Here is a 12,175-nt window from a genome sequence, read left to right as displayed (position 1 = left end):
CTGGAGTGAAGGAACTTTGTTGAATGCTTAGGACATTCAAAAGAGGTTCCAGAAAGGCACCTTGGGCATGGGCTAATATAGTCATGTAGACTATTGTAGATCTTCCTAACAAGACTTAAAAGGCAGGCTGATCTGCAAGTAAATTAACTCCCTGGCAGAATGGAAGTCAACACTCTGTCTAGGATAATGGACAGATGCACACACTTGATAAAGGAAGAGCTGCAATGTCCAGGAAATAATACAAACTTTGTTGTATAATTTTTATATATTCATACACAGAGAAATTGTCCTTACACAATAGATGAAAATAAATCTTATCTTTTAAAGAGATTTTTACATGTAAGAGCTAAGGTGTAGGCCAGAGGTGTGGGGGGTGAGAGGATTCCCCAGAGACAGAGTGGGGAGCAGAACAGCGAGATTGACTGAAATCCACTCACTGCTGAGGGGAGCAGCGGGGAGACAGGAGAGGTCTGCTGCGCCCTGTGGGTCACTGCCCTGATGGGACTGAACTTACGCCATAGTAGCTGTGGATAGCTTTGTAGTGCTGAGACTTAACCCCTGTGCCACCAGGGAGACCCTAAAAATAAAATATTAAAAAAAATTACTGAATTAATTTCTTCATGCTGTAGAAAATGATAGGGCAGTAGAATTAGAGAAATAAAAAAAGTGCCAGAAACAGTAAATGTGTAGATAAATGGCCTTTTATCCCCTTCACACTTCTAATTGATGTTTAGAACAAAAATGATAGCAGTGTCCTGAGGGATTTTAAACACATGAGGGGTATATTACAATAGCACAAATAATGGGGTTCAGTGGAGTGTATTATTTGAAAGTTCCTTTGTTATTGGGGGGAAACATACTATTATCTGAACGTAGACTATTGTAAGTAAAAGATGGATGTTGTAAATTCTGGAGCAACCATTATACATAATCACATATAACTAACCAGCCAAAAGAAAATAAAACATACTGAAAGATGTTGATTATTCCAAAAGAAGTTAGCAACTTCTTATGGAGAAGACGAAAGAACGGATGGAGCAAACAGAAAGTTACAAGGAAAATCACAGACGCAAACCTTCTCACACAGTAATTCCATTAAACGCAAGACGGCTCGTGTGCAAATTACATCAAAGTGTCTCTGCCCCTTCCCTCTACCATCGCATTCAGGGCCATTGCCTCTTCCCTGTCATGTCTTCTCACAAGACGTTCAGGATCAAGTGATTCCTAGCCAAGAAACAAAACCAAAACCATCCCATTCCCCAGAGGATTCAGAAGAAAACTGGTAGTAAAATCTGGTACAATTCCTTGCATGAGGAGACAATGGAGAAGAACCACCAGGGTCAGTAAGACATCGCACTGAGAGGCCGGGCGATTTATGCTGTATTGATATCAGCAGTATTGGCCATCTCACTGAAAACGTCACTGTTTGTGGACATGGAATAAATATATGAGCTATTTGAAAAAAAAAAAAAGTATTAGGCAAGCTGGAGAGACTTGAAAGTAACGGCAAGGACCTACCCCGCTGGCATAATGGGTTAAAGAGCCGCACTATGAAGCTGTCAGCAACCACTGCAGCATGAATTGGATCCCCGTCCAGGGAGCTGACCCACAGGGCTCCGCAGACCTCTCCTGACCCGCTCACTGCTCCTCTCAGCAGTGGATTTCTGTGATCTGCTTGTTCTGCTCCCCGCTCTGTCTCTGGTGAATCTTTTCACCCCACTCCCTGCACCTCTGGCCTGAACCCCAGTTCTTGTATGCATAAATAGATCTTAAAAAAAAACAAACATTGAGGGCAAGCCCAGAAAGTGCACAGTTAAGAGAAGCCTATTAAATATAAAGCTACTGATCGCTTAAAAGAAAAAAGGCTGGAAAAAAGATAAACCATGCAAATACTTATCAGAAAGTTGGTGTGGTTAGAATGCTGTTAATAACAGGACAAGGAACATTTTCAAATTAAGAAGGGATATTCATGATGATAAAAGGGTCAATTCACTCACTCAAGATGGTAATAGTAATTAACAGTAATACGTGATTATGAACTGAATAGCAGCGCAACAGACAATGCATAGTTGATCGAATCCCACGTATAGTAGGAGATATCAATATCTCTTCAATAATAGCACAATTTGATAAAAAAAATCGGTAAGTATATAGAGTTTACAGAGCACTGCCAAATAACTGGGTCTAATTTAAGGTTAATAGGACATGACAGCCAACTGCCGAATACACAGCTAAATGTAGCTAGGATGGTCACCGAGCATAATATTTAAAATGAATGAGATGAAAAGAATTATCAGAAGACTTTCCCCACCAACTAGAACCCAGGCTAAGACTGAAAAAATTGCCTCATTGTTTTCCTTTGCTAGATGAATTGTTTTAGCTCATTCTTTCAGAGAGTATAATCCTGCAAATGACCACTGAGGTCTTCATCCCAATCCCACATGGTATAAAGCCTTTTGCTTTTGTCTCTCACAGCTACGAAATCCCACATCTCTTGGATCCTGGGGCTGTTAACTGTCCACGGGCCAACATCAGCTGATGCTTTCACTCTGTCCTGGTTTCTTTTTGGCCTTTGAGGAATTCCCTTAGATTCTTATATGTCTGGCTACACATTCCACATGTTGGGGATATTTTGTTCAGCGTTCTAAGGGGTTTGTGGCCAGTGGGTTCTGGTTCTCAGATGATCTAGTTTCCATGTTTCTGGAACTTGCAGCCTGTCGTATAATTCTGTAGTTATTTCACGAGCTCAAGTTACTGTGGCTGAATCAGAAGTTCTCTCACTTAGAGCCAGATAGCCTTGGCTTTGAATTCCAGCCCCGGCACTTACCACTTATGTAACCCTGAGCAAGCAGGGGAACCTCTCTGAACCTCACTTTCTAAACGAGCTTTAGGGATCATAGACCCAGGTTTTCTAGCTTGTGGTAAAGATTATCTCTATTTTAGTACATTACAGCGGACAAACAGATGATGAGTCATTATCCATTCAGGCATCTAATATCAAGTACTTACTATATGTCAGGCATAACTTCTAAATACTAGGAACAACAGTAAATGCATAAATAAGTTCGCCTAAGTTAAGGACATGAGAGTCACTTAGCACAATGCCTGACACACAGGAAGCACTTTATACTGGTTAGTTACTATAATTGTTACTTATAACAATTAGTAAACCTGTTACTTTTCAAAGAGAAACTATTTTTTTTTTATTTTTTTTAAGATTTATTTATTTGTACAGACAGAACTGGGGTATAGGCCAGAGGCTCAGAGGTGGTGAGAGGCCTAACCAGAGACAGAGTGGGGGGCAGAACAGGCAGATCTATGAAGTACACTGCTGAGGGGAGCAGTGGGCAGGTCAGGAGAGGTCTGCCACGCCATGTGGTCACCTCTGGGGGCAGGCGGGAATCAAACTCATGCGGAGGTGGCTTTAGCTTCTCAGTGCTGTGCTTTAACCCGCTGCGCCACCAGGGAGGGCCAGAGAGAAACTATTTTTTAAAAGTTGAGGGCCACTGGTAAGTAAAGTTAAAATTATTATGCTATGTAATTTAAGAGGATAATTTCAAAACTTTTCCCATAATAAAATCAGTTTAATACAAATTTCAATAATTATAAAACCCTTAGTGATTTTTTTTTATTTTGGATTCAGAAAGTAGAAATAAGTACCATGGCAAATTATTCATAATTATGAACTATTATGGCTATTTTTATAATAGTTCCAGAGTGAAAAATGCTAAGTAGAGGAAAGACTACACATATTGTATTCTAGCTATCTATAGGAATATTAGGGACACTTAAAAAGTTACATTAACAGAGAATTTGAATGACACTAGCAAATGTTATATTGCAAATTAAACAGTAGAATATAAAACACCATAGACACACTTGAAAATGTAAAAATATCTAGGGGGGTCTCCCTGGTGGTGCAAAGGATTGAGTCTCAGCACTATAAAGCTATCCACAGACACTGTAGCACGAGTTTGATCCCTGACCAGGGAGCTGACCCACATGGTGCAGCAGACCTCTCCTGTCTCCCTGCTTCTCCCTTCAGCAGCGTATTTCAGCAGATCTACATGTTTTGTCCCCAACTCTGTCTCTGGTGAATCCTCTCACCCCCACCCCGCTGCACCTCTGGCTTGCACCCCAGCTTTTGTATGAATAAATAAATAAGTCTTTTGAAAAACACAAAGAATACCTAGAAAAAAGGGTCAAATAAAATGGCCAGGAAGTTGTTGATTTGTGTGGTGGAAGTAAACATGATTCATTTCTGGTTACTATTTTACTCTTTATCTTTTCTAATGGGCATAGATTCTTTTATGGGATTAAGGAAAGGACATCCAATTAGAAAAAAACATTGTATGCAGAGGAGACAATTTGTTACCACATGTTTTCCACAGACATCTGAAAAGCTTGTTGGGAGAGAATGATCGTCCAAAAACTAGCGCGGAGTTTAAAAAGAGTAAAAAGGCCTACAGGTTATTACTCTATTTTCCATAAATGTCACCAGTATCCATCAGAAACTTCATGAGGCCCTTCACCTTTATCAAGTCACAAGATTCCGCCTATTTCATGATCTGTTATGACAATTTAACACAAAAATGGCAACATTAACCCAAGTGAACAGAACACACAAAAAAGATTATAAATGCTCTTGCTTCTCTAGGCAATGGCTGCATCTGGGGGTCTTTTGAGACTCTTTAGTGACTGCTGTATAAAAGCAACCCAGGCACTTTGCAGAGGGAGCTGTGTGTCCAGCTACCGTCCACATCCCCGTCTTGAACAAAGCAGCAGTTAAGTGTGTCCATCCAGCCCTCGCATCTGTAACCAGCGGCAGGGAAGAGTTAGTTTCTGAGTCTGGAAATCAGAGCTCTGGACTCTGGACGGTGGGCCTTTGGCAGAGCAGACCATGAGTCTTGTAAAAGGGAGGCGGTCTCTTCTAACATCCAGTTGCAACGACAAGCTGAGAATTAGATCTGTGCAATGCAAGCGACTTGGTCTGTCATGCAAGCCTTCAGTCTGCCATGGTCCTTCCACAGACCTGCGCTGATTGAAATTTTTATGCTTTATAGACCTTTGGAGCTAGCTTTTGTCATTTCAAAGAGTAATGCTTTAAAAAAACCATTATCTAGAACAACTGTGGGTTTAGCTGATTTAATGCAATTTAATTCTTGCTTTGAATACTCAAAGGATAGATGGCGTCTCTGAGGGCTGTCATTGTTACAGTGGCATAAAGTAGAAGCCTGCTCTCTCATAACAATGATGATAGGTGCCCGCGGCTGTGAACACCCTACCAGTCAAAAGTTGGTTTCTTTAGGAATACTAACTACGGCTACTTTGGCTAAAATTTGAGTTTTTCATTAGAGTAAAATCGTGTCTGACATTTCATAAAGCCTCAATGCAAACAAAAATGATTAATCACATTCATACATATGCAAACTTATAGTCAAACCATGATATTAAAAAGGTATATTACATTTGAGACAAAATGGCAAAATCAGAATTTTTTAATTGCCAAGAGTTTTATGTAAGTTTATTTATTCAGTAATATAATAAAATAAGAAGATACATTGGCAGAAGTAGCATGAAAGAGCATACAACACCATTTTAGAACAGGAAAACAACAGAATAACTTTCAGAGAATGCCTTTAATTTACAATGTGATTTGTTCATAATGGATGTATTGCTTTTCTGTAAAAAAAATCACAGTATCTGAGTATTACATACATTCAACTGCATATCATGGACATTATTACAAAAGTGTACTTTCTTAATTACCTACATAATTGTTTTCAGCTTATTCAATCCTTTGTCTAAAGCTTTAAGATATAACAATCATAGATCCTTAAGGCTAAAATGTTTTAATAAGCAATGCAGATTTAATATTTATTTATTAAATTGGATTACTACTGCTTACTATGTAAAACTAATTTGAAATCATGACTCTTGGTTCAATATAAACTCTAACACCTCTCATGGAGCTTCTCAAGTTCAGAATGGCCTGGAAAAACTAGTTTGAAGGTGACATTGCCAAAAGATTTAGGAGCACAGCCCAAACAGACCGAGTTCAAAGACTGAACTCAGAATGGGAACCAACTCTTTTTTGTACAGTACATTTAATACAATGGTTCGTTGTTCAAAATTTCAAATAGAAATGGTAATGATATGTATGTATATTTGACATCTGATGAAATAGCACTTGAGGAAAATCATTGCTCAACTAAAGGAAATATGTCCCTGCAAGGTTCCTGCCTGGAGACTAAACTGTGGCCATCCATTAAAAAGGTGGGTTTTGAAAAAAAAAAAAGGTGGGTTTTGGGGTTCCTTAACTTTTGGTGATAGTTTGGACTCTTTTCCCTGTATATACTTCAGGCAAGCTCTGAACATTGAGAGGACACTTAACAAAATAAAACTCCTCTGTGAATGAGCATATAGATTAATTCTAGTATTACAGAAATAGAGCAAATTTGATTCACTTAGTGAGCAACTGCTACATTCTGAACTCTCACTCAAATGAAGCCATACCTGGCCAAACAATTTTCTTTCCTCAGTAGGAGCTCAATGCTGCCTTCAGTTAGGCAGTTCCCACTTCGCCTCTGGGATAGTAGCTGCTTTACAACAAAGATCTAAACCTGTAGATCATGTAAAAGGGTAGGAATTCTTTGGCATGTGATTAAGGAGTCTGTAACAGAGATGCACGCTAAAGAAAAGACTATTTTAAGAAGTGTCATCTAATTAATAGTGCTTTCCCTTGTAAGCCACTCAAATTCAGTAATCCTAGAAGCTGAAATGGAAATGGGAAAGACGAACTCGTGAAGTTAAAAGTATCTTATTAGCTTCATTCTCATTTCCAGACTGGGAAGGAACTAGAGAAAACAGACTATTACTTCTTTAGGGGAAATTGATTTTAAAAAGCCTCTTTATAGCTTTTACAAAGTTGATTAATGTTCATTAGTCAATCATTAATGCTCACTAGGGAAGTGAGACCAGTTCATTTACCTGCCTATGCAAATTAAGCTAGAAAATCCACAAAAGCATACTTACTTGTAAATCAATCCATCTAGGGTAACATAAAAGAAATATTGCTTGATGTACACATGTGAGTGAAAGCACTTCAGTAAGAAAAATCTAGTATTTTTATAAAAAAGTTTCCCCTTTTAAACATCTTCACTACTAACATCACATTTAAAACACTATGGACAATCGTCTGTATTGTCCCATCGCGTTCAGAACACTAGCAGTGAGTGCCTTTGCCATCCCAAGGAAGAGCCGCTGGCTTTCTGCCTGGGAAGAGTTACACTCAGTCATCCTTTTTGTCGGACGGGCTCTCTCCCAGGTGTTCAGGGCTGACTTGGTTACTGGCGATGGAGGGAGGCGGCTGCCCTTCTCCGGGTAAGGAAAACACGTGGCAGGTCTGGAGGTCCAGGTATGTTGTAAATATCTTGGCATATTCTGGATGCTTTAGGGCAAAACTTTTGAATTCCTCTACAAGAGGAGAAAAAAAAATCCAATTACATTGAAGTGGCTTCTTTTTGCATGACACATGTGGACATATGCCCGTGGGTTTCTGTCACTCCGCTCTTACAAGCAATGCACAGCCACTTGGGAAGACAGATTTGGAGACAGGGATACTCTGGACCCAGGAACTCTATTCCAACACATGTGACTTAGAGACTTTCTATACAGTGTGTTCTGGGAGCCAGGACCGACAATGTCTATAACAACATTATTCATAATAGGTAACCAAAGGGAACTCAATGTTGGGCAGCGGCAGGAATGGATGACCACATTGTGGCCCCGTCAGGGGACACCACGCCCCATAAACAATTGTGTTCTAACATGTGGATCATCCTCAAAGCCATGATGTTGAGTGACGTAAGCCAGATACAAAGAGTACATGTTGTACAGATCCATTCTGGAAAGTTCAAAACTTGGGCAAAATGGAAGCATTCAGACAGGTTGTGGGCCGGCCCTGTCCGACATTGTGCTTTTTGTCTCTGTCTTCTGCACCCTCCAGAAGTCTCACTGGTAAATGAGGCTGGCAGTGGAGAGGACAGCGGAGAGCAGCTGGCGGGGGGAGGGGCAACGGATTCTGGTGCATGACGGTGCCTGGGGGTGGGCTTGGGGTGCTGACGCACATCTGAATCATATATAGTGCCATAAACCATTGAGACCTGACTAAATATATATATAATAGGATACATACATATGTGTGTGTGTGTGTGTGTGTATAAGTCTATATATGTATATAAATATATACATGAGAACATGTTCATTTACGGTGAATGCTAAAGAAAGGTAGGGATTCTTCCTTTAAGTCGGGTCAGCAGCCCCCACCTTTGAGAGAGGAGTGTTGTATCTAGGAGAGAGCACAGGGGTTTTTTTCAAGATTTGCAAAGTCCTCTCTCTCTCTCTCTCTCTTTCTCTCGACCTGAGTGGTATAAGTGTTCACTTTATAAAACGTCATCATGCTCTGAATCTTTTATTCACTTCTCTGTCTTTTTTGCTACTTTTTCCTTTAGGATGTATTTATTTATGCATACAGAACCGGGGTACAGGCCAGAGGCAGGGATAGCGAGAGGATCCACCAGAGACAGAGTGGGGAGCAGCAGAACAGGCAGATCTACTGAAACACACTGTTGGGCGGCAGCGGGGAGACAGGAGAGGTCTGTTGTGCCCTGTGGGTCACTCCCTGGCGGGGATTGAACTGGCGCTGACGTGGCTGCAGCTAGCTTCGTGCTGTCTTTTTCCCACTGCACCACCAGGGAGGGCCTGCTATTTATTTCAATAATAAAAAATGCTCTAAACGGTCTATGACCCAGGACTTTGTATTCCTGGCTTTTAAAAAGTTAGTTTAACTCAACTCTGGAATAGAAAGATGGTCTGTTTTTCGGTAGAATCCCTTACGCCCCGCCAAATAAATATGCTGTTATTTATTTACATTTGCTCCTTTCAAGGTTAAGTGCACCATAGCACTCTAATCTGAGGTCACTAGCATTTACTGAGCATCTAATGTGTCTCTGGCATCCAGGTGAAGGTGACTGGTTCCTGATTGAAGCTCACATAGTCTGGCAGGGAAAAGCTCTAATGCTTCAAGGAAATCGGTGCTCTTGGCATGCGTTTGGAAGATGGAGTCCAGTGAACAGTGCAATTTATCATGATCGTGTCCCAAGACCGCGGTCAGTGTTGGAGATTTAGGAGCTAGGTGGAGGAACAGAGGCTTACTGAGAGAAATGCACGAGTCCTATGCTTGAGCCTTCAACAACCTGCATTTTCAGGTGGAGGGTGTTACCTTCGACTTTTACATGTCTCTATGAGCTCTTGTTTAGCTGGAGAAAACCTGAGTTTACGGTGCGAGATGTGCCTGGTCTTTGAACCAGCTTGCTATTTGACCCTACAGTACAAGAGTTTAAATCCACTGTCACTCCTGGCTCTATCTGGGTGTGCCTGGGAAGGGACTGAAATTCTTTGCATCCCAACAACGTAAGCATAAAGAAGAGCTCTGACTTAGCGGCCTGCTGCAAGGATGAAATAAATTGATGTAGAAAAAATGCTTAGGAGCTCACAAGCCCTCAATTATTAGCTTCCACTAATTATTACTATTATTGTAATGGAGGGGTCCCCAGGAAAAGGGGAGGTTCCAAGTTCCCTGACCCACCTAGAAGGAGGGTGGAGCTGAGCAGAGAGGAGAAGAATCTGGAGAGGGGACTGAGGAGGAAGGAAGCAGGATGGAGCCAGAAGGGGACCTGAGGGAGGCAACTGGGGGCAGAGTCACGTGAGGAAGCAGCTCTTGCTTCTTGGCCCTGGGCTGGGTGACACAGACGTGGGTGAGACCCGTGGGGAGGTGACTGTGGCAGCGTTTATTTTCATTTTGATGTTGCTCTTTTCCTCCCAGACTCGTCTGGCCACTGCCGACCCTTTTCCATGGGTCCCGGCCAGAAGGTGCTTTAGGCTTGTGTCGGGCTTTCAGGCCTTGCTTGGGCCAGTCCCTGTTGGGTGGACCTTTGCCCACGAGGGGTTGAGGGGCTCTGGTTTGATTTAGAAAGTATATTCTTTATCTCTTCTGTATCGCACACTCATTGTATTAAGGTGATGCGGCGGGTGGCAGACCTATTTAGAGTGGCAGGTTTGGGGGTCCTGGAGTGCCCCTCACTGCCCTGTAACATCATTACTATCACCACCACCGCCTCTATTTTCCTGCCCACATGAGGAGTGTCAGGAGATGCCACTGCGCGAGCCCCCCATCGTCCCCCCGCAAACCCATGTTGGCGGCGCCGACTCACTCACCGTAGGAAACCGAATCCCCCTGAGTTATTTCCTTGAAGAGCCCGGAGACGTCAAGGTCAGGCACTCCCAGCGAAGCTTGCAGGATGGTGGAAAACTCTTCCTCGGAGATGTAGCCATCCTCATCCACATCAAAGAGCTGCCGGAGAAAGAACACGGGTGAGGGCGGCGCGCACAGACACGGCTTAAGGAGCAGCGTGCGCGGCGTTTCTCAGGCCAGGGGCTGGGCGCGCGGGTATGAAGTGGGGCGCCGCCGCCCTCACCGCGCTTACAGCTCAGAGGTGCAGAGAGGCGCAGCCAGAGCTGGGGCCGTGTTGGTGCGAAGGCCGAGGCCGCGGGGCTCTTGGGCAGCGCTGAGAGCGCAGAAGCCTTTACGGGGTGCTGGCCCCGGAGGTGCGTCTCAGCGCACCAAGACACCCGGGGTCTACAGACGGGCGGGCGGCGGCCCGGGTGCCCGCACCCGAGGACAGCAGGTTGTGACGGGGACAGAAAGCCTCCCTGGCCCGGGGGCGGGGGGCTGGCGTGGGGGCCGTGTGTGCCATCCTGTGAACCAAGGAGCCCTGAGGCAGGGCTTGGGGCAGGGCCTGGGGGCGGAGAAGGGTGACGAGGCCAGAGGCAGGAAAACCTATTCAGAGTCAGGTGAAGGGCCCTCCCTGGTGGCGCAGCGGGTTAAAGCGCAGCACTGAGAAGATCAAGCCGCTTCCGCATGAGTTCGATCCCCGCCTGCCCCCGGAGGTGACCCACAGGGCGCGGCAGACCTCTCCTGGCCCGCCCGCTGCTCCCCTCAGCAGTGTGCTTCCTCGATCTGCCTGTTCTGCTCCCCGCTCTGTCTCTGGTGAAGCCTCTCGCCGCCCCTGAACCTCTGGCCAGTACCCCAGCTCTGTATGCACAAATAAATAAATCTTTAAAAAAGAGTCAGGTGAAGAAGCAGAGTAACAAGGGGGGCTGGCAGAGAGGTCCGTAGTGACCGGAAGGAAGACGCCAAGATGGCGGGGTCTTGCACCCTCAACAGCTGAGTGAAAGCTGGCTGCATTTCAAGGGCGGGCTCCCGGCCGGCCGGGGTTGAGCTCCAGCTGAAGCTGCTGCGGCTAGCAGCCTCCTGGCGCTGTGCTTCAACCCGCTGTGCCGCCAGGGAGGGCCCAGGAGGAAGATTTTAAATCCAAATCTCCAAGGAATTGGCAGGGGTTGGGGTAGTTGGGGTTCGGGCAGGAGGGTGAAAGGAGAAGCTGGTCAGTCAATAACACCAACAGGAAGAAGTGAGCGAGACAGCCTGAGACATGAGCGTCGAAGGCGTCAGCAAGAATGGTATAAAAGTACAAACGTGGATCCAGAAGAGCAGCGAATGGGACTCCAGGCCCACTGGCACGGGAACACCTTCGCCTAAGACGGTGGCAGCCCTGTCAGACTCAGTGGCTCAGGGGCACGCCGGTTTCGGCCAAGCAAGAGGCCCAGAGAACACAATGGGACCTTGGCGCACGCCGTGGGTGGTCAACGCCGAGCTTACAGACTGCGGAGCACACGGTGCTAACGGTGAAGGGCCGGGGCCAGCCCGAGTCCCTTCCTTTTGTACTTAATACATTTTTGTTCCCTCAAAGTCAATAAATCTAAGTTCCAGTAACGTTTAAAATACTGAGGTATGGGCTCTCCCTGCTGGCGCAGTGGGTTAAAGCACTGCATTATGAAGCTCTCCCAAGCCGCAGCAGCACGAGTTCGATCCCCGCCCCCGAGGTGACCCACAAGGCACAACAGGCCTCCCCCTGACCCACCCGCTGCTCCCCTCAGCAGTGTACTTAGTCGGCCTGTTCCGCTCCCCACTCTGTCTCTGGTGAATCCTCTCACCCCTGCACCTCTGGCCTGTACCCCAGTTCTGTAAGCATAAATAAATAAATCTTTAAATAAA

The 12,175-nt window shown here is 44.7% G+C and overlaps 1 protein-coding gene across 2 annotated transcripts in view; it reads right to left on the bottom strand.

Annotated features, from left to right (window-relative positions):
- Window positions 1–5,517: 5,517 nt before the first annotated feature.
- Window positions 5,518–12,175, bottom strand: part of LPCAT2 (lysophosphatidylcholine acyltransferase 2) — a 73,233-nt gene continuing 66,575 nt past the window's right edge. For both annotated transcript variants that reach the window (XM_004693570.2, XM_012733211.1), the window contains 2 exons: window positions 10,279–10,414; window positions 5,518–7,476 (listed from right to left, as the gene is read on the bottom strand). In XM_004693570.2, the coding sequence (XP_004693627.1) occupies window positions 7,292–7,476; window positions 10,279–10,414 (321 nt within the window). In that variant the 3' untranslated portion in view covers window positions 5,518–7,291. The remainder of the gene's footprint in view (window positions 7,477–10,278; window positions 10,415–12,175) is intronic.

The sequence above is a fragment of the Condylura cristata genome, unplaced genomic scaffold, assembly GCF_000260355.1.
Source record: "Condylura cristata isolate star-nosed mole 26May11 unplaced genomic scaffold, ConCri1.0 scaffold00039, whole genome shotgun sequence".
NCBI classification, from domain to species: Eukaryota; Metazoa; Chordata; class Mammalia; order Eulipotyphla; family Talpidae; genus Condylura; species Condylura cristata.
This window is presented reverse-complemented; position numbering and strand designations above follow the sequence as displayed.